Consider the following 23486-nt stretch of genomic DNA (forward strand, 5'->3'; position numbering starts at 1 on the left):
TATGTGTTCATCGTCTTATTCCACAGCTGGCTCCAATGTCACTCATCATGCCAGTGCTCTCGTACTGTCCCTCGCACTCGTGCCACTGCTCACGCATTCATTGTCGTCTTTTTCCACAACTGGCTCCGATGCTGCTCATCATGCCAGTGTTCCCATACAGCACTTCCCTCTGTGAAGACACTGACAGCACTGGCCCACTGCCAGTCAGTACAGTGATTTCGGACTCAAATTCTTTTGCTCAATATATTGTGAAACGAAAACACGTACCGAGCTGCACTCAAATTTTGCATGAGGGAGTATCGTAATCATTGGACACCTTTTCTTACGACTTTATCGTGCCTATTTAACATATAAGCATAAACTATGTGCCTAAAAACAGTTTAGTGACACCTTTATCATGCCTATAAATACATTTCGATATTGGTGCCTATATTAGATTTTCAGAGCCTAAAAAGATCTGTGTTTTGTCCTAGTCTCATTTTATTTCTAATACTAAAACACGCTAGGGAACTTGGCTAGGCTATGGACAGCTAATTATTACCACAAACACTTTGCCGGTGCAAAGGTTTTGCAGTGGGTTCAGCACAAGGTAGAGCATCAAACACCTGTATCTAAGGTCCCCAGTTGAAATTGAAGTACCTACCCTTTTCAGACTTGAGAATTGTTGGAAAAAAAGTAAAAAAGAAATTGTGGCAGCCAGTGAGGCATGCTAGTCCAGCGTTGCAACCACATTATAAAGAGCCACTGCACAACAAAAAAAGCACTTCCTCGCCATAACAGGAATCAGCCATCCTGGTGGTACTACCTGCCTCATGAATTTCACAATTAACCACTTGGCCCTCAGTTGCCAGCACAGTGAAAGGTGCTAGGTGAGCAAATGGTGTAGAGAAAGGTCATGGCGGAGAGAGGTAGAAAAAATTCGGATTAATCACACAAAAAGGTGGCACACAAAACTAAGGACTACAGTACCACAGCCAACACTGCTGCTGCCACTGCTATCGCACACCATGGTCACCGTGACCCCAGTGGCTTTCACCAATGCCGTAGTATTACTTTTGTTGTTCCCACTGGTTCTTCCCTCCTCGTATTTTTTACACACTTTACGAATAGCAGTTGTCAGCACCTGTTACTGTAGTCGCTACACAAATCCCTACAGTTTGCAAAAATACGCAACTTCGTGTTCTTTTTTTATACCAGCTGACTTCTGAGACGTATTTGAGTTAGCCACACAGTGCAAAGATAAACTTGAAGATCTGAGTCTGAGGCTCAATGGCCTTGTCAATGAAGGAAGTTCGGAATGTGACGAGTTGTTCGAACAAGATTATTCCAATACTGCTGTCACTGAGTGCATTGTCTATTAGGTTATTGGATTTATCGGCAGGAAGCTGAGTAGGGAATCAACTTGTGCTTGTTATGCCTTTGCAAAAAGACTTTTGCAAAGCACCTGAAGCAGTCCTCATGAATTGTGAGACAAGGGGAAGCTCAGAGACCCCAAATTATTCAGATCTACATCCTCTTTAAGGAAACTGAGGAGAAATATTCAAAGCATGCAGGCAAAAGGAATGTTTATAATGAAACAGTAGATGTTGTGCTGGAAAGTTCACTTTTCATGTGGCCTCCACAGAGAGGTCATGCTTGACAAACTGCTTCATTATTTTGTCTTGTACACATTGTCATAACTTGTATGAAGACTTTAGTCCATGTGAGCCCCATGTCGAGTAGTTTTTCATTCTTTAATTCTTTTTGTACTCTTTATACTGTACATTTCTGTGACTACTCCTTCAATTTTTGGACTGAAAGAAACAACGCTATAGTTTTCATGCTCTAACTGAATTACAAGTATTTCTGCCCATAAATAAATGGCTAGGCGATCATGCAGTGTCATAATATCGTACATGTGTTTCAGAAAATGTTGCAGAACATCAGCATCCTGTTAATAAAAATAGCAAAAGGTTGTGACATACATTGAAGCAAACTCAGAAGCATTGAAAGAAATTATGTCCTAGTTGTTAAAAAACAGATATTTGACTCGAGCAATTTCCTGACTTTCCTTTGACTTGGTCATAAAATTATTCAAATTAGAGCAGAGTTGCTGAAAACTTGCAACCATTACTAGTTTCTGAAGTTGTTTATTTCAACCTCATATAATACCTAAGTCCACTAAGAGTGCAGGCAAGGTGATCATGCAACAACAAATCATGTGAACCAATGTTCTCCAAGTCTCCTTGTTTACAGTAATAATGAAAGAGCAGACTTTGAGGCACTAGAATTTAAACAGAGTTTTAGGAGCCTAAAACAGGCTCTTAAAGCATCATTTCAAGCTTGAACCTCTCACAGTCATGCACATCCTAATAACATGTCCGCACATCGACACACTGAGACGGAGGTTCTTACACAGCCTATATAATTCTCACACTCCATTACACCCTGCCCTATTACTAGCAGATGACCCCCTAGTGCCATTTGCTAACCTGTTCGACTTTTTAGAAAAAACTGGTAATTTACACCAACTATAATATAATACAGGTTTACCTACTCTAACATTGCATTTCATTTTGTCTTGTGTCTGGCGCAGCATGGCCTTAGTTGCCTTTGTGCCATTAAACCCAAACTAACCAACCAACCAACCAACCAACCATCATTTCAGGCACGATAGGGGCCAAAATAGGCGTTATAAGTTATTTGCCAACCACAACCTGTTTTATGTACTGAATGAGTAGGGTTCAATTTCACGGCATGAAAACTGAAGTAGCAGTTCAAGAAAACTGAAGTAGCAGAAACTGAAGTAGCTGAAGGTGTTGACTTGTGAGGCCTTAAAGGCAGCAACCATATTATGCAAGCCATCACAATTTTTCCCAATGCTTTGCTTCACTACAGCTGAGGACACGAGAGGATGCATTTGTCTCTCTGTATACTACAGCCAACCTGTTGTTTAATACAATTGCTCTAATGCAATGAGCCGGCAGTGTATAATCGCTGAAATTTCTCGCTTACAATGCCACACTGAGTGGAGCAAGCACAAAAAAACACAAAGATGCCTGGTAAACCCTTAATGAGAAAAGCTAAAATCCGTTCCTAACAAATAGAAAAGTGTATGTTTAAAAATCTTTGTAAAAGTTATAAGGACAGTTACACAAGAGCATTACTTCTAGGTTTTGATGTTCCAAGATTGTCCATTGCCTTGCTCAAAATAAGCTTGCAGGTGGAAAACAATCTCTCAACTTTGACAAAGGTGAATAGGACATTCTTGCATTTTGGAACATTTGACAGCTTCACAAACTCTGGGATTTTCAAGTGTTTGCTGTATGAACCTCCGCAATTTCCGTTCTTTCTTTTTCTTTCTTTTTTCTTTTGGAGCTGAAAAAAATCCGTAGTTTTTGTTTAAAGGGCCCCTCACCAGGTCTGGCCATTTTGAGCTGACAAGCGCAGAGCATACAATGCGCAATAACGATCGTGTCTGCAAAGTATTACATCGCTACAAGCCACGGAAAGGTCTGAAATTTAAAACCAAATGCTGTTTTCCCTTGTCCTCACAGCCGCCGCACTCCATGCCGGAGGATGACATACACGTCCTAGCGTGCCTACGTTCTACCGTGTTCCAGCACAGGATAATGCTCTGTGATCCGTTTGTGCCTGCCTCAGTATTTGTGTAGCACTGACTTATACCGCTAGTCAGGCGCCCTCGTGCACAGTGCGAAAAATTTTGCGATGCACGAAACAAGACAATCGCAAGAGCTCACATGCGACGCCGTCAGCGGAAGTGTCCTGCGCTGCAAAATAGTGAGGAGAAAAAAAAAATGAAGGAGGGGCCCATGACGTATGCGTCATGCGATCCTCAAGATCCAGTATGGGAGAACGCAGGGAAGGAATTTCGCGTACAGAGGCTAGACGGGGAAAGTGGAGAGAGCCTTGCTTGGCGGTGGAGCTCGCCTCCTGAAATCATAGGTTCACGGCACTTAAGTATTTCTATCTCAGCTATTAAGTAGCCTACTATTAATGAGCTGGCTATTACAGGAGCGCTACCAGTTCTTCAATCGCTGCCAGTTGGAAGGTGAGCCCATTCAACAGTTCATCAGTGAAGTTCGCCGGATTGCGGATGGCTGTAATTTCGGTGGCATGCTAGAGCGGATGCTTCGCGACAGGATTGTCTGTGGAGTGATGTCAAGCGCTGTGCAGAAGCAGCTATTAGCGAAAACAGACTTGACGTTGAGGGAGGCCGAAGCAATTGCCATATCAGCAGAAGCAGCTAAAAAAGATACAAAGCAGATGTCTGGCAACCTTGTACCCGTGCTCAAGGTCAATGCACGACAAGCATATGCTGATGAACCGGTGTCAGAATGTGGGCGTTGCAGAAGTAAGATACACAACAGAAATGCTTGTGGCTGGGCGAAAGTGAGGGGTTACCGCTGCGGTGGATACAGCCATCTGGCGAAGATGTGCCAAAGTGACGCACAGAAAGGTTGCCCAAAAGCACATTCACAATGCAAGCAGGGAGAAACGTTTGCAGTAACAGCGGATGTCAATGAGGAAAATGGAGACGATGAGCACATTTGGACATCAATTACACCCTCCAAAGATCAGCTACCACCACCTATTCTTCGTACTTTCACATGGCGTGGCATTGACGTACCTATGATTGTAGACACCAGTTCACCCGTCTGTGTTGTGTCCAAAGAGCTTTCTGAGAAAAACCATGAACAGTGGCCACAATTAGAACCCACATGCATCAAACTGTCCTGTTATGTTGGAGAACTACCAGTATTATGGAAATTGAGTATGTCGGTGTCCTACAACGACAAGGAGGTCAAGAGTTCATTGATAGTCTTGAGCTGGGGACGTATTCTGAAACAGACCCACCTGACTATCTGCTAACCCTGACTGGGTTCGATGAGGGAATTGTGCCAGTTGAGGAGCTAAGGCAGTTAACTGCAGATGACCCTTCTCCTAGTCAAGTTATGCGATTCGCTAAGAATGGTTAGCCATACTACATGAAAGGCTTGAACACGAGTATCGCACACTTTTTTGACAAGAAATTGGAGCTGTCTTTGGCTCACGGTCTGTTGTACTGGGGCCGTCGAGTAAGTCGTTCCGATGGAGGCGTGACATCGCGTCTTATACCTTTTGCATGAGATGCATCAAGGATCATCCGCTATTAAGGCAGTTGCTAGATCGTCATTCTGGTAGCGAGGTTTAGATAGCGAAATAGAGGGAGTGACAGCGTCATGTCAGAAATGTGTTCAAAATCTACCCATACCAGGTACAGCAACGCCAAAAAGCTGGCCCACTACTGCTGAAAAATGGACAAGGGTGTATATAGATTTTGCTGGTCCTATTGCAGAGAACATGATACTCGTGGTCGTGGATGCACACAGCAAGTGGATTGAAGTTGTGCCACTCTGACAAGCCAACACTTCATGCATAATCAACTGCCTGTGCGGTATCTTCTGCAGATTTGGAGTGCACCGAACCATCATCTTGGATAATGGAGTGCAGTTTACCGGTGACAAGTTCGCTATTTTTGTCAAGAAGAACAACATAACGCATCTGCGCGCAGCTGTATGTCACCCTCAGTCAGTCTAGCAGAAAGCGCAGTCAGGATATTTGAGGATGGCCTCAAGAAGGTTGGTGAGGGGTGGTTAGAAGATAAGCTAAACAGGCTGCTTTTCAATTACAGAAGGATGCCTAACAGCTCTGGAAAATCACCGTCAGAGCTGCCCTTCGTATACAAAATTCGATCCCGTTTAAATACGTTTCCCTCCTGTACACGTAGGGCAAGCCAATGAAACAGACGGATGGCCACTGCCATTGCCTGAAACTGCCGTGTAGGCCTGCAACTTCAGAACGGGTGCGAAATGGATGCCAGGAATATTAGAATATAGAACAGGTTCTCGGATTGTTAGCATACGAACACCAGCCGGATCAGTAAGACGACATGTTGACCAGGAGCAGAAACGGGAAGATGTGACGCCACCACTTGGTACAGATCAAGAATCAGAAAATCGAGCATCAAGAACAGGTACTCCTAGCGACTACCCACAGTCGCTGAGACCGTCAGCTGAACAAGGGGGCACAATAGAACCCGAGCATGAAGCTCAGCCGGGACTCACAGGGAGCAACGCTGAACCCGACAGATCACCCCAAGCCTTGCAGCACTCTACAGGTCAAAGAAAGCCAGTACAGCGACTTCAGTATTAAGGAAGGAGAGATGTTCTAAAGTGACGTCAGCAGCAATCAGACTGCCTTGCAAGCGCTGGCGCCGCGTGCGTTTCTTGTTTGATATCTTTTCCTTTGTCCTCCTTTCTCCCTCTCCGTTTCGTGTATATATGCTCCGAGACGGAAGCAATAAACATTCATGTTCCAACCTTTGAACTGCGTGCTATCGTATTCAGTAGACACGCCACGTGTGTCGTAACGAAGTAGCACTTTTCGAATGTCATTATGGTGTTATTCTTTGCAAAACATTTCTTTTTATTATGTGTCAGAGCAGATGAGTGTGTATCTGTGGAGTATGTATCAGAAGAGTATGTGCCTCCTTACATGCACTTATGAAAAGGAAGAGCGGGGGAAATGGGCAGGATGAGGGGCACAGTTTATTGCTTAAGATGAATTGCTAACACCTGATTGTCTCCATGCTATCGCAGAGGAGCACAGGTGTTGAAAACGGGGACCACAGACCTAGGGTCAACAAAACTCCCAGTGAGCTTTGCACACTTCTGCTGAACACACACACAGCATTTAGCAGTGTGGTTTGCTGGGCCAGTTGGTGCATGGTGAATGTATAACGGGTTCCAGCAAGTACGGACGCGAGCACAAGAAGAAATGGACAGGACAACGCTGGACTTACAACTGAAGTTTATTGGGAATACATTCCCCAAATCTCATCCACGTATGCGTATACAACCAAGAACAATAACAAGGTTTATAGTCAAAAATCAACAAAAGATATACATGTACACAAAAGCCTAGTCACACCTCTTCCCAACAAGGGCAACAACACTTGGATTAACAAGATAAATTTATTATATATTATTATTATAATTAATATAATTTATTATTATATTATTGATATGGACCGAAGGTTCACTCACACATGTATGCACGCCCAACTTTTCGATGTGGAACGCTTCGCTTATTTCTCTTTCCAGTTTACTGCGCTCTCTCCCCACAATCAATACAGTATCAAAAACTGGTCGGCAATCTAATTTTTGCAATGCAACAGCACGTTTCTTCTTACTTGTGCTCGCATCCGTACTTGCTGGAACCTCTTATCTGTTCACACACACAGCACCTTTCTCTCTCAGATCCCCATATTCAGTGTAATGTGGAGTCATGTGTCCACTGCCAATAGAGGAGACTTTTGGCTATCCTTTTATTTGGCAATGCTAACCAGCATCACACAGACAGCAAGCAGCCCTTATTAAAAGCTCAACTAACACCAACAGCACAATTGCTTCTTTGCTAGATCACACTGCCACGCATGTTGCCATTAGCAACAAGCTCTGCCAATTCTGCCAAGTCTCATGGAAAGTAGCAGCCAAAAGTGCCTTTGAAGCAAAAACAGCACTTCTCCTCTCATATACACACACACATACAAAAAAAAGAAAGCATTTCCAGGTGGTAAAATAAAAGACACACGTAGGCGAAAAAAACAGAAATAGGCATTTATATATACTGCTATGGGGGTGCTTGACTAGCAGCACTTGATCTAGCTTAGCAGCAGTAGGACTAAACAAGTCAGTGGGTGCTATGGCGAAGCAGGCAAGCCAGCGCTGCTTGTCTTCTACCTTCACCAGCATCGTGGTCAGTGCCTTTGGTACAATTACTCCCCACAGAAAAACTAGCCATCCTGGCAACCTAGGGGCAGGAGAACATGGGGGTCGTGGCACTGCTTGAGCGGGGAGACGTGGACAACTTCCTGGCCACGACTACGCTGGTCTGAAGATGTGTCCACCGGCGCGATGAGGTAGTTAACCCCGGTTGTTCGTGATACCATGGATGTCTGTGGTACTTGTAGAGCAGCTTCGAGGAAAGGCCCGGAGGAGTAGATGGCACTCGCAACCTGATCAGCGAGCCGGGAGCAAAGCATGCAGCAGTAGTGGATGCATCGTGGCAATGCTTTTGGTGCCACTAGTCCTGGGACATGAACGAACGAGCAAGCTGGCAACATTCTTCAGCGAATGCAGCTGCTCAGTAAACAGTCACCAACTACGAAGCGTCCGGTCGGTAGGGTAGAATTGTGTCCATAGTGCATGAAGGTTTGTGTCCGTAAAGGAAAAAGAAAGGTGCGAACCCAGTGGTGCTTGTAAGTAAGTGTATAAGCTGTGTAAGTAAGCTTGTGTAAGTGTAATTATAAGTGTATGTGACGAAAGGCAGACTTGGAAGAAGTATTTTAATGATTGGAAAATGTAGAGAGGTCGGCCGGATAATGGAGCATCTGGCCTGCTACTCTACGTAAGGGAAGGGGAAGAGGGGAAGAAAAAGGGTCACAATGGCAGACTTAGATCCTAATTCAAGTGGTCAGATGAAACATTCGTGGCCAACATGTCGCCAAGGGTGTGATTAAAACATTCCATCATCCCATCAGTTTGGGGATGATATGTCGTAATAGTGCGGTGAATGATGTGACACTCCTTTAGCAATGCTGTAATGACATCAGAGAGGAAAATGCAACCGTAGTTGCTCAGTAATTCTCGAGGCGCTCTATGTCATAATACCAGGTTCTGAACAATAAAACTGGCAATGTCTTTTGCTTCGAGGATTGTAGCAGCACGAGTTAAGGAACACGGGCACAGAAGGAACGATTAGGCGAGGACGCAGCTGCACTGTCAACTGGTTTCTTTATTGAAATTCTCACTCTTATTTATTTCATCGCCATATCTCCTCTCTTATCTGAGGCTGTCTCCAAAAAGGCAACTTCCTTTCTTTCAAGGCCACTGACGGAGTGCTTACACATTGCACTCCTGTTTTACTTATCTCAAATGCCTCAAGAATCTCCCGAGTTAGCCTATCATCATTCCTTTACAGGACTTGCAATTCACAAAATTTCAGGGAGCACGTGCTTGCTTGGCTATCTTATTCCTTCTGGTTCATTTTGCAACATTTACAGTGCAAGGCCAGATTGCTGCCAGGGGTCCCTGAAAGTGATGATGCGTGCACTCTTGTTCGATCATTAAGGCATCTTCCTGTTTGCCCTATGTATTGCTTTCAAGGACCTAGTCGAGTATCTCTAGCCTCCACAGCGTTGCACCTGATGTATGAAATGGAGTATAGTATTTATTTATTCACATAACCTTAGAGGCATTACATAAGAGGAAATGGCAATACAGAGGGGTTATAGTCACAAACCAATTATAGTCACAAACCAGTGATTACACACTGTACACTGGTGGTCCAGCAAGTTTAGGATTTGGAGCAACTTTTGGAGCAGGAAAAAGGTCATTCTGCAGCAGTTCAGGAACTGCCACACCAGCATTTTGGAGCAGTTTCGCAGCAGAAAAATTTGTCTTTTTGGAACGCTAGGAGTAGTACAGCAGTAATCTGTAGCCATTTGGCAAAGCTTGTTATTACTGTGCATCAGTAAGTGCTGCTCAAGAGTGAAGCAAGGCATAAAGCCAACAGCAACCAATTAAGCTTGCCTTCCCACGGACGGTATACCATGCACATACCGGTATGTTGCAAACATTTTAATTTGGGTAGGCAAGGAATTTCGTAAACAATTCAATAAAATTTTGTAGCCTAATGAGAACAAAGATATTGCCTGGGTGCACGACAGACATAAAATTACAGATTAGCTAGAACAATTTGCATCATCAGGCACAAGACAAAAAAATATGGCAAAGCTCTTAGGTGCATTCCAAATGACAGATTTACTTTGATATGCTTTACCACACTAGACAAAATGTGTATTACGCCCAACAACAATGCTAGAAGCTCAACAAGGGACTATGCGTCTATGAGCGGCGCCAAGATAAGATGTCTCCAAACAGTGTGTGTTGCAAAGATGGTGATGGCGGTCGAGAACAATGTTTGGACCATCCCGTATATATGCTTTTGTTGCAAGGTGGTTTGTCGGCACCCTGTGTGTTGTGTGGCCTCTGCGAATAGATACGAGTCGATTCCATGAAAAATTAACTTTTGTTGCCGATACCTCACCGACCTTTTGAGGCATTACCTTTTACTGCCCCCACAAGCTCAAATTGCCACAAGCACATCCGAAATAGCTCTAAAAGCCTGCCAGTACATTATTGGGTGCATCAGTGCTCATACTGTGACAGGAGATAGCGGGTGCATGCGTGTATAATAAAGGGATACATACTGTGTCCCGTGACAATTGCCTCTTTCCACTCTTGGTATGTTTCACCGCAATACTTTGTGTATACTTCACCGCATAACACTGCTATATTAAAGGCGGCGAGAGGATCAGAATAGCAGCAGTTGTGGCTTCTATCAATGCCGTTTCGGTCCTGAGGTCATGGCAAAGAGTCCGGAAAATCAGACGGCGAAGGTTTTTTTTCGTGTCCGAAATTTCAGACGTTCTTATACACTGACTCTATGGGCACATGGTGACTGTATAGTTGCATAAACTTGCTGAAAGCATTGCATTACCGTGGAAACGCGAAAATACCGCACTTTTGCGCAGTTGGCGAAAATGGCACTTCAATGCACAGCCAGGAGCAGGCAAGTCGAAATGTAGCAAAATGGAGCAAATGGCACAGATGGACCACCACTGCCGGCACAGTTACAACATGGCTCGGCAATTTCTTCCAATGGCAACTTGCAAGAAAGAGTGGTGAATTACGAAGTTAGTGCACACAAACATGGGCTCTGTTTTAAATGTGCGATCCAAATGTAGAAAGATAAGATGGGCTGGTTTGATATGGGATTCTGAAAATGAAGACTCACTGTGATAAAGCCTGTGGAATGAAAATATTATTTCACAGAATGTTTTGCATAAGCAAATGAGAATCAAGAAACTGAAGGTGATAAGGTAAAAGTATGTATTGTATGAAGCATCGAACCACCATTGCATTCGAAACCACTGCAATATTGCCGCTCTGGGCTCTTGCCTGACTTGACCAAAGTTGGTAGTGCCATTTGTTATGGAGTTCATAAGAACCATAATCTTTCCATGAAATGGAGAGGAGGCATCCTCTCACCTAAAGTAGTTCTTACACTGCAGTTGCCAGCTGCTGCACCATACCACGGTGGTGGTAAGACCTGTTGCCAGCATTTGTACAAAACATTAAACTCAATATTCAAGGACAATTCGAGGATTTCAAGGATACCAACGGCCAAAATTCAAGGAAGGGGGAACAAACCTTATCCATACACATACACTGGAAAAAAGTAACATCTTTTTAGCTGCAAGAAAGCAGCTGCTGAATTGGACACACGCTTCAAGCTCTTCAGGTGGCTTTTCAAAGTTGACTTTCCCATTGAAATTATTTCTATTGCCTTCTAGCATGATGGCTAGTAGCGTCTGGCTTAAGCCAGAGATACTCGTTGCTTTAAAGCCAAATGGCTGAAACTTACTTTTACTTTTCGCCAGGCATTTCTAGAACCTAAAGCTTGGAAATGGAGCCATGATGGCTGTAGTGTAAACCAACCAGCAAAACAGCAAAAATAGTGGTACGACTTGGCTGCTTCTTGTCTAGCTCCGTGACAAGAACAGTAATTGAAACAAGCCTGCCATTGGCAGCTGTGGACACTCCGCATTGCTTCATTTAGCGAAACTCTGAAAGGAAAATATCTAGAATCATTTCCAAATAGTGTCTATGGCATAGCCTCGACGCAGGTTTGTTACTTTTAATGTTCAAAGGTCACCCGCATCCACAGTTATCAAGGAATTCAAGGAGCACATTCATTTTCAAGGAGCTTTAAGGACGCTTGAATCTTTTTTTATATATATAAATTCAAGGGTTTTCAAGGATTTCAAGGAGATGTAAGGACCCTGTGCTACGCAGCACAGGGTCCTTACATCTCCTTGAAATCTCCTTGAACAGAGGGTGCTAATAATCCGTGGAACCAGACAGGCTGCCAACAGAAATTGAACTTGGAGATGTTCAAGTTGTGAATGCTATCAAGTAAAGCTAATTTTGCAGGGCTCTTTGAGGAACTATCAGCTGTGTCTAGGGATGCCATAGGGTTAAGCAAGGTTAGAAGACCCAGTAAGGCATCACAGTGCTAAGTAATGGGCACTTCTGCTACAGTGGTCTTCATGATATGAGAGATATGATACAGGATTTCTAATAGTACATAAGGACAATAGTGAAAAACATAGATTAATTTTACTGTACTACTGAAAGGGTAGTACTCATTATAATAGATAAATAAGTATAAAATTAAAGGTAGCAGAAGTATCTCCATCAATGTCTAGTCTTGATGATGAAGTGGAAAGTTCCTACAAGGCTATCGAATTAGCTTTGAGAAAAGTCAAATTTCCATATGCTATAGCTATAGGCGATTCCACTGCGAAAGTGAGGAAAAAGCAGGCCGGAGAACAGGCAAGTCTGAACTATGGCAGTATGTCACAAATTCTGGCAGACTAGAGACAGGCAGGGACAAGTTGTACACACATGACAAACATTTATGATTAAAGAACAGACATCAAACAAAACAACTCTGAACAAAAAGTGTACATGCTTTAAGAACACCTAATACTGAAAAATTATAGCCCTACGGGAAACTCCTGGCTGTTCGGCAGTCGTGGCTCACTTGTAGCGGTCTCAGGGTAACCGCTGCGGCACAGGACTGGTCAGGTAGTCATGTGCCTGCCATTGCTTGGGCCTTATGATCAAATAATGTAGCCGCCGTAGCACAGGGCGTGACTAGGTGCGCGGGTGGCCGCGGGTGAATGGCGACGTGTTGAAACCTGGGCTTGCAGCATAGGATGGGGCCGGAACTGTCAACAGGAATCTTACCAGGTACCGCAATGCATGGTCACAGCACTCTAGGGGGACGGCAGGATGGTGTGGTGCCAGTGGGTCCCCTCTGCAGGCCAGGTCTTCTGAGCCACCCACTACCGTCTTCAAAGCAGCAGCTAGAGACCACATTTGCCCAATTCTATGTCACCCAATGACCTGCCACCTCAGTACATACTCTGTCTTCTTCATTTTCTCCTGGTAGCCACTGCACCACTTCTTTGTTCTCTTCTTTTTCTTCATATCAATCAATTGCTGGGTGCTTCACTTCATCTTCTTTGTGTCCTCTTTCACTTTATTTTTTCTGGAGCACTTGAACCCAAGCTAACACATGCCTTTGCGCTATGCCACTTCACCTACGAGGCGGCCATGCACAGATGGAAGGTAGCGGAGAAGGACAAACTCAATGTACAACTGAGGAAGCTAGTCAAACTAGCGCTGGGAATCCCCAAGAACACCGAGACAGAGCTCCTGCTGCAACTGGGGGTACACAACACACTTGAAGAAATCGCCGAAGCTCAAGAACGGGCTCAATGGACAAGACTCTCTGGAACCAAACCGGGTAGAGAAATCCTAGCCAAACTAGGCCATGACACCACAGTAATCAAGAATCTATATCAAAGCATTCCGACCGACACACGCAACTCCTACACAGTTCACCCACTGCCGCGGAACATGAACCCCACGCACCATCAACCCAGAAGGCTGGCACGCGGATCGTTCATCCTGCGCGAAATACGTGATAAGAAGATCTTAGCCTGTTTCGTTGACGCGGCACAGTACCCAACCAGGAAGGCCTTCGTTGCCACCACGATCAATAAGCAAGGTCAAGTGAGAAACGCTCTCACAGTCAAGACCCACAAGTCCGAGATAGCAGAACAGGTTGCCATCACACTCGCGCTCACAGACCCGACCACCACCCACGTCTACAGCGATTCACACTCGGCCGTCAAAGCCTTTCAGAAAGGAGCAGTTGCAAGACAAGCACTACAAATAATCAATAGATCCGCACTGCTGCAGCATCACACCATCTGCTGGTTCCCGGCACACCTCGGAGAGATCGAGGACGCCCCTCGCAATCTCAATGAGATGGCTCACAGGAGCGCGCGAGACCTAACCTTCCGCGACGCCACCTATTCACGTCGTGACCATCCCAGCGAGAATCGGGACCCTCCCTCGACATATAACGAGATCATAAAGCACTTTTATCTAGACCGCAGAATATACAGCACACCTCACAATAAGCTCACCAGGCCTCAGGCCCTGACGCTCAGAATGCTTCAAACAAACACGTACCCCACGCAGAACAGACTACATCACTACATGCCTGACCTATACAAAACATCATATTGCGAAAATTGCCATAGCACACTAGACGTACATCACTTGCTCTGGCCGTGTGGTCGGACCCACGCAAACAAGGATCAAGACTTCACCAGGCTACAAGACGCATTACGCAGCACGGACCTGGCGGAGCAGCTCTGGGCCGTCCAGCGAGCCCACGATGCGGCCAGGGAGTTACAACTCCCGGTCCCAACGTGGGAGTAGCCCGCTCTATGGGACCTTGCGCCCCGTAGCTCGCAGGACCTTTCTATAAAGTTACTCCATCCATCCATCCATCCACTTGAACCCATGACTTTAAAAGGAGAGGAGACACCATATGTTCTTGTGTAAGGGCTACACTCTAAAATCTTGACCAGCATTTTTTTAGGCAGCCCATACACAAGTAATATTTGCTTTGAAAAACAGATGGGCTTGCCGCTATATGTGATGCCTATGGTAAGCCTTTATTTTAACTGTTTGCTTCCTCCTTTTTCATTGCTGACACCTCAGCATGGGGCTGAAGCAGCTGCCGCCTGGTTTACTGGAAGTGTGCTGTTTAAAGTGAATCTGCCCTCGGACGGGAGATCAGACATCGCACTGCACATAGGTTGGACTATACAAATGTAAGTATTGGGGTTTTTACACAAAATGTGAATGGAATGTAGCAGTCTAGAGCACCAGTGTACGTTTCAGACAGTGCAGGAGTGATGAATGCTTAACGGACAAGCATGTACACAAAGCACAAGAAGCCTGAAGCATAGAGGGCACTCATGTGAACAAATGGGTAATATCAGAAAACTTTCTTTGTCCTTGAGGCTCTCATACAGTGTATCATCTTCAGTCAGAATCACATTCTGGGCGATCACCACAGGAATTGCTTTCTCTGGGGCCCTCATTGTCACTCTCTTCTTCAGTGCTGTCATTCGAAGACAAATGATGGTCATCCTAGGGCGGAATATATTCCTCCTCAACACTAAAATCATTTTCAGATTCACTAAAGTCTTACAAGTTCTTTCCATAAAACACATGTAGAGAATACATCACTATCCTTGGTGCTCCACGCCATGAAAAGTCTACAAATTCCTTCAACCATGCCACTAAAGAAGTACTGCCCTCATACATGAACACTGCAAAGTGCAATTATTAGTAGTTAAAAAAGTTACCGAAAGGTGCCAGAACCAATATTTTCATGCGTCGGGAGAGGCCTGACACATTACAGCAAACTGTCGACAATTCTTAGCAGTGTATAAGACTCCAATGCAGAACCAATGGATTTCATAACAGGATTAAAAACTTTTGCTGCCAAAGCTTGGTCACTCCTATTACTAGAAAACTTTTACATCAACAGGCTAATGTTGATCTTGTTGAGGTGACATTGCACACCAACAATATGCAGAGCATATAGATATCCCCTTTGTGACTACTGAAGTAAAGATAGCCATGAAAAAAACCTTAGTAGTTTTATATCAGATATTTATCTAACAGCAAGGTCATGTGTTCTATGAGAAGGCACTTCAAGGTAGAAAAAGACAAGTTCTCTTGCCAACACATAAAGCTGACTTGGTCTTAGAAGTTAAATGTTTCTGCTTGGTAACACCCTAACTTTAATAAAAAAATAAACTTTTAATTTCAATAACATACTAAAATACAACTTGACAAAAAGCACAAAAAAGTACACCACAAGATTGACATTATGACTAGTTCACACTTCGCATTATATTTCCAGGTATATTTAGCCTATTGATGACTGCACAACGTCTCAATTACCAGTGCTAAATTACAGTATGAGGAACATTATTGGATGCATTCAAGATCTGCAACAATATAATAAATATCACAGATAACTTTACAACCACGAAAACAGTGTTCTCTAAACACACCTTTAGAAGTAAATATTGCCATAATTTGCTTAATTGTATGCAGAAAAAGCTAGCACAAGAATTTTGTCATACTAAAGTTATGAGAAACGTAATTATAAGCAAAAAAAAGGTAAACACAGAAAACGCACCTTGAGTTCACAGCAGAAGTGAAGAGCCATATTGAACAAGGCATATTTAAAAAATTGAATCCTGGTTGTCCATGTACCCATCCAGCCATTGATATTCACAAAAGCAATTTGAAAAACATACTTCATCATCTTGCCCCATATTGCCTTCCAATGCGAGCTGCATAAACTTGATACTTACACATGTTGAGCTGCCTGATAAAACTGGCCATATTGCTGTGCTTGAAGTAGAGTGGCAAAAGTTCCTTGGCAAACTGTATCTGGTTGTGTATGATGAAGCTCTGGCCACTCTGCAAAAAACAGTTCAACATGGATTTGGGATGACGAGCACAGCACACAGCTCTTAACTAGGATTTAAGCACTGAATACAACTAGCTATACATTTAAAGGGCAACTCCAGTAACTTTCGAGATCTGTAAACTAATTTGTATTGTATGTTCCGCTGAGCACTTTGTTCATGAATGCAAAGAAGGGCGACTGTGAGGTGTACTACTCATAATAGTATTAAATTTTTAGGCAGTCTAGTGCTGTGAAAGTGCACAGTGCGCTATCAGGTTCACTGTGTTGGAAGCCTGCAGATCTCTTCTAACCAATTTTTTTTTTTAGCTAGATCTAAATCTACATAAATGAGCATTTTCACATTCTGCCAACACTGGAATGCAGTTGTTGCAGACAGTGATTGAATCCACCACTTTCCGCTCAGCAACACAATGCCAAGGTCACTGAACCAATGCGACATGCAAGAATAATTAATGCCCAAGTCAAGTGTGCTCTGTGCAGTACAGTCCATCAACCAGAGGCATTTTAACTTTTGTTACTCAGTGCTGAAGAAACATCTTGAGAGGTGCTTAGCGCCCTTCTAAACAAATTAAGTGGTTAAATGAATGGGCTGCTTGTCTCAATCAGCCCATTATTCCACATCTTTTACCTTTCACGAAATTCAGATAGGGCAACTGAAGTTAGTACCAGAAAAATTAAAAAGTGAACATCTAAAACCCTGGATCACACTGGATCTTAGTTCTGTGCATGCCATCACATGCAAAAACTAGAATAAGTACTGACCAAACTATTTCGACAGACCCTGCACAGACAGCATACACTTGTGTTGCCATTTGTCGGTGGCTACAGAAAGCAGCCATTCAGGGTAGGTTTCCGCGCATTTCCCGCTCCTCTGGAGCATGCTGGTGACCCTCTCTAAATGGCTGCTTTCTGCAGCTGTAGGCAGGTGGCAACACAAGTCATGCTAGAGCAGTCTCCCCATAAATGAGGGGAATTTTGCTTTTTTTTTCATAAAAACCAGCAATTTATTTTTGCAAGTGTTACATTTAATGACATAGACCTCAATACGTGATTTTTGTGAAAAATTTGAGCAACAGAGCAGCAGTAAGTGTGAATTCTTTTTTTCTAAAATTTTTAATGAAATATGCACATCCCTGTACACAATACACAGTATAGAGTGCACTGAACTGTTACTGGATCTTAATAGGGGTGTGCAAATAGTAGTTCTTAAGATCGAATTTAATACAACTAGTGCCAGATGTGAATCAAGTTGAATCAAATATATTGAATAACATTATAAAGCCTTGTCCCGAATAATATAAAGCCTTGTCGTCATTAACATAAAACAATTTTCACATCCTGGCATTCAAAACATTAAAAAATTTTTGTCATAACACCACACATATAAAGCACACTTTAAAAAAAAAAATTATGGGGTTTTACGTGCCACAATCACTTTCTGATTATGAGGCACGCCGTAGTGGAGGACTCCAGAGATTTCGACCACCTGGGGTTCTTTAACATGCACCTAAATCTAAGTACACGGTTGTTTTCCCATTTTGCCTCCATCTATAAAGCACACTTTATTAAAAACACAAAGGGGGCATCAGGAACAACTATGCAGTTTGTCTACACACTCCGGATTCTTCAGAGTGTCCACTGTCATTCATTATCGTGAAAGTTCAGAAAAGCAGCCTTGCGGTTCTATTAACATCTGTGTTTGCCTTTGCAACCAAGCCAGGAATGTATGTCATCTATGACGATCGAAGAACAGGGGAAGAAAAACCAAAACGACACACACAAGCACACTTTTTTTTATCTCTAGTTCGAATGGTCATGGCAGATCATGCCACTATTTTATCGTGTTGCTATGAAATGCCTTCAGATTTAATGCTACGCGATGACACAGATGCTGGATCACTAAATAATACAAAATGATACCCACTGCCAAATGCCATGTCTAAGCAAAATGTTACAGCAAGTGGTTGTGGTTTAGCCAGAAAAGTCTGGCTCCATGATCAGTTATGTCCACTGAGGACAGGATGAAAGTTATAAAATTTTTCTTTACTTCAACTTCATGTTTGATCATGCACAGTCAGCAACATGAAGTATTTGAAAGCTATTGAAAAAACATATTTAGATTTTAGAACAGTGACTATATGACTTGACTTGAATAGAATAGGACCATATCCTATTCCTTATTTGAAAGTTTCAAATATTCTTACACCCCTATACGTTAATCATTTATAAAGCAGCAGTAGTAGTAGTAGTAGTAGTAGTAGTAGTAGTAGTAGTAGTAGTAGTAGTAGTAGTAGTAGTAGTAATGAACTTTATAAGTAATACATTTTTCTCAGCACACGGATTAAAAGGCTTCTGAGGGGAGTGATTTGCTATGGTATGGCTTGTCCCAAATTTTGCTGGAGGAAGTAGACAAAAGACACATCGGTGGCCTGTTTGTACAAAGAGGTTTTGCAAGATAATGTAGCTTGTATTAAAATAAGTGTGCCAATGCAACATTTCATTTTCTAATATGCAAATATAGATTAAAGGGTCACTAAAGAGAAATACTAATATAATTTAGACTAAAATTATTGTTAAACTATATTTTTGTTATTTTGCGGTTTACAGTCCCCCCCCCCTCCCTTTCACACTGAAATCCCACTTCCGAAACATCAGTGTGACGTCACGAATCTCAAAGTATTATTTTTTGTATTTGGGCTATTCCAGCTCAGTACAAGTTCTTGAAACATTAGCTCTTTCAGTATAGAGGGCAGTCCATCTTTACTGATACCAAATTAACCTAGCGCTAGCGGATGCCACATTCAGTAGACTCTCAGTTGTACAAATGTCAGTTTAATGAATATTTCAGAATAACAAACTTTTAGAAACTCCCCAGCTGCTTTCCTATGTATTCTATGCAAAACACTTTCAGTTAAACGAATGTCTGAATAGCGAATATTTCAGCTCAACGAACTTGACCAGTGGGCCAGGGCTCATTTTTAAATCAATTCAACAAAGTTTTGCACACTGCAGCACTGGCGCAGCCGATGTTCGCCGCCCCCAAATCACCCCTCCAACGGCATAACAGTAACACCGGCTACAATTGAAACTGCTGGCATAAATCCTGCATTTCCCCCCTGTGCAGTGAAAATGAGCAAGAGGAACAGTACAATGAGGTGATCGACACTGGGATGTGGACAGACGTCTGTCACCAGCCAGATGTTTCCAGCAACACTTCGTTTAAAGACTATGTGTAGTGTGACAGTGAGCTCATTACCTGTGCTGAACTATCACATCTGAAAATTTTTTCCAGTGTTAGTCCCAAAGAGTGCAACAAGGAAGATGCAATGGCAGATGCAGATTCAACACCAGCAACTCTAGCCAAGGCAGCAGGATGCCTTGGAAAGCTTTCATTTTTCTGCATCAAAATTTTAAAAATTGCCTGTGGCAGATAGCACAATTCTAACCCTTGATCTAAATTACTCGATAAGGCGACCTTTATTGTGAGAAATCAAAATGCTTAATTGAATAGCTAACACAATTATGCTAATTAACTGTTTAATTAGTTCCTATACAGCTCATATTTAAATCTATGAATTGTAGCTAGTGAGTATGCAAGGCATATTTATCATTTATATTTCATCATAAATTTTAAAATTGCTTTAGATGTGAAATGCTTATTAAAATTTTTGAATAATTTTTAATGTGTCCGACAAAATGCATTGGCATTCCAGTTACTTTTGTGCTTCAATGCACAAGACAGCATTTTCTTTAAAAGTGGAACAGTGCATTTTTACCGCAAGTTTGACAATGCATATTTCAAAACTGGTGCCATCCTCAGAAATCCTTCCAAGTCGATATGCCTTGCACGCTCATTAGCCACATTTCGTAGATCGAAATATGTGTCATAAAGTAATTAATTAACAATTAGCATAATATTTAATTATTCAATGAAGCATTATGATTTGTCATAGAAGTGATGGACGCCTCATCGAGTAACGTTTTAGATTAAGGGTTAGAATTGTGCTATCTGCCACAGGCAATATTTAAAAATTTGGTGCAGCTAAAAAGAAAACACCTTCACAGCCCGATCACGTGCAGAGGTTGTTCAAGATAGCATGCGATTCAAACAACTTGCTTTTCCCGTACTGAAGCTCCATGCCAGAAGTATGTCAACAGTCTTTTTTTGGTTGTGTAAAACGGAAATATAGGTTAAAAGGCTCCAGTAGGGAGTGACTTGCTTGATTGGTTTCTCTTGTGCTATACATGATTGCCACAAATTTGTTGGAGAAAAAGGAAAAGGAAGATAGATGGCCCGATCAAGTACAGATAGATGGCCCGATCAAGTACAGAGGTTCTTTCATCGGCCCTTCACCAGGCCCATTTGCAAATTTTAGTTATACACTGGAAGTACTAAAACTTCCAGTGATCTAGGGATCATTTTGCGAAAATAATTTTTCAAATAAATGTGTTATTGGAGGATATAGAAGAAACTGAATGACCTGTAATCGTATCACCTGGAAATAAGCGCGACTGCCAACAGAAACACTCTTCCTCTGCCACGAGTAGAGTCCACAAGCGACATTCCATCCCCTCCTTCTCCCCCCCGGAGCTGAGAGACCGCGTTGAGTTCATGTGAAAAGCCCCAGCTCTTTCTTTTTTTTTCCTTCTTTTTTTCTGCGTGGCACATTTCTGGTAACAGTGTTGCACAATCCGCATTGGACGATTTACTGAAGTAATGTGTCATGGTGAGTGACATTGCTAGGACTGCGTTTTATGTCATAGCATTTAAGTGTGTAACCTTGACTCTCTGGCTGGGAGCGCCAATTCCTCAAGAGGGAGGACACACGATGTTTTGTTTTGAAATTTAAGTCGCTTTCGCAGCGGGCAGCACTGTAGTACTTTGCAGACACGATTGCCAGCGCATGAATAAAGCGCTGTGCTTGTCTGTTTAAGATGGCCAGACCTGGTGAGGGGCCCTTCAAGATGGCATGCAGTTAGTGCAAAAATGTGTTTTGGTTGTCTGTGAAGGAAGTATAGGTTAAAAAGCTTCAGTCGGGAGTGATTTGCTTTAGGTTTCTTGTGTGCATACAACATTGTCACAAAATTTGCTGGGACAAATAGAGAAATGGTAGATATATGGCCCAATTGTGTCTGGAGGTTTCTGATGAGAGAATACAATTCACAGAACTTGTGTTTCCACACAAGCTTGATGCCAGAAGTGAATCTAATAATTGTTTGTTGGTGGTATAAAACAATAGTTGCTGGTATAAGTATTAATCACTAGTGGTGCAGCCAGAAATGTTTTTGGAGGAGGAGGGCACGTGCCCAGTGTGCCACCCCCTGGCTATGCCACTGGTCATCATGACTTGGCCAATTTGAATCAGCACTTGCAACTTTTTTCTTAAGAAATAAAAATATATATTAAAAGGCTTCAGTTGGTAGGGACTTTCTTAAGGTTTCTCTTGCACGTTACATGATTGCCACAAAACTTTGTGGAGGAACTAGAGAAAAGGGAGATAGATGGTCCAATCATGTATGGAGGTTCTTGTGCAGTTCGTCTGGCCTGCGCTTCCACACCAAAACTCCCTGCCAGAAGTGTGCTAGAAATGTGTTTTTGTTGTCTGCAAAGGAAGTATAGGGTAAAATGCTTTAGTGAGGAGCGACTTCCTTAGGCTTTTTATTTTTATTTTCTGTATACAAGGTGGTCCCAATATTTGCTGGGACAAATAGAAAGATGGCAGCTACATGGCCCAATCGTGTCTGTAAAGAGATGGGCAATCATTTGTGGAGATCCTTAAGAGAGCATGCAATTTGCACATCCTGTATTCCCATACAAACTTCATGTCAGAAGTGAATCTACAAATTATTTTGGTGGTATAAAACAACAGTTGCTGGTATAAGTATCATTATTGTGGCTTACAAAATTTGTATCGACATTGACCTTTCTTAATTATAAAGATAAGGTTACAAGCGACTTGCATGAGCTTGTCTTGCGCGATTCAACGTTGTCACAAATTTTGCAAAAGCAACTAGAGAAAAGTGTCAGGAGCGGGAGACCTGCAAGACGCAGTCGCACTAGGACGCTAAGCTTTAACGCTCTGCGCCATATGGATGTCAGATTGTTGATATATATATAGAAAGAGAGAAGTGAAAAAGCGGCATGCACTAGGCATGATTAAATTAAAGGTAAAAGTGCCAGAATGGCTCGTACTGCCACAACTACTCCTACTGCAAAGTACGCCACAATGCAGGCCATTATTTACGGCGCAGTATTATTCCCATAATTAAGCGAAACGTTACATAAAAGCAAGGCAGAGATTCCGTAGCGAGTTAAACCGCAAGGCTGCAGAATGCGAAGTCAGCTCACGAAGAAAAGCAGCGCACAAGCGGTTAGCACACGCGCGTTTGGTTGCCGGTCGACTTCACTTGGCGAAATCATTCATTGCACTAAAAACGCCGTTATGTAAACAGGTGACAAATACTCGCAGTAGTACGCTACGAGCGTCTCATGTGATGACAGGCACATATGATAACATCGTAGCATTCCAAAGCAGACCAAAGTTAGTTTTGGAATACACCAAACATCATCTAGCCCTAACCAATCAACAGCGAGGAGCGGGACATACCGAGCTCCAACTGATCAAGTCGTTGCATTTCTCGTCTTCGACAAGTTTCCATAGTTTAACTAAAAACGCGGGAACGTTACTGGAGACAACTGTGGTATGCATGGCTATCTCGTCACTCACACAGGCCAACAATATAACTGTTCCATCGAATAAAGAACGACTGTTCTGTTAACTGTTACAATCATTTCACGGTTTCGCCAAACACGGTTGCTAGCACTATGGTGACTGGGGATGGCTGGGGTTATGGTCAGTCACTGGTCGAGATAATTGCAGATGTCATAAGTACGAGCAGCGGTACGCGAATGCATGAGCCGTAATACGAACGCAAGT

At 42.9% G+C, this 23486-nt stretch overlaps 1 protein-coding gene across 3 annotated transcripts in view; it reads right to left on the minus strand.

Moving 5' to 3' along the window:
• LOC139050284 (heat shock factor protein-like) overlaps positions 1–23429 on the minus strand; it is a 143306-nt gene extending 119877 nt beyond the window's left edge. The window contains exons 1-2 of one of the 3 annotated variants that reach the window (XM_070526511.1): positions 23157–23429; positions 16430–16538 (exon numbers count right to left, since the gene is read on the minus strand). In XM_070526511.1, coding sequence (XP_070382612.1) covers positions 16430–16538; positions 23157–23258 — 211 coding nt within the window. In that variant the 5' untranslated portion in view covers positions 23259–23429. The remainder of the gene's footprint in view (positions 1–16429; positions 16539–23156) is intronic. The other 2 variants (XM_070526506.1, XM_070526517.1) reach the window with 2 other exon arrangements.
• Between the last annotated feature and the right edge of the window lie 57 nt (positions 23430–23486).

The sequence above is a fragment of the Dermacentor albipictus genome, chromosome 1 (assembly GCF_038994185.2).
Source record: "Dermacentor albipictus isolate Rhodes 1998 colony chromosome 1, USDA_Dalb.pri_finalv2, whole genome shotgun sequence".
NCBI lineage: Eukaryota > Metazoa > Arthropoda > Arachnida > Ixodida > Ixodidae > Dermacentor > Dermacentor albipictus.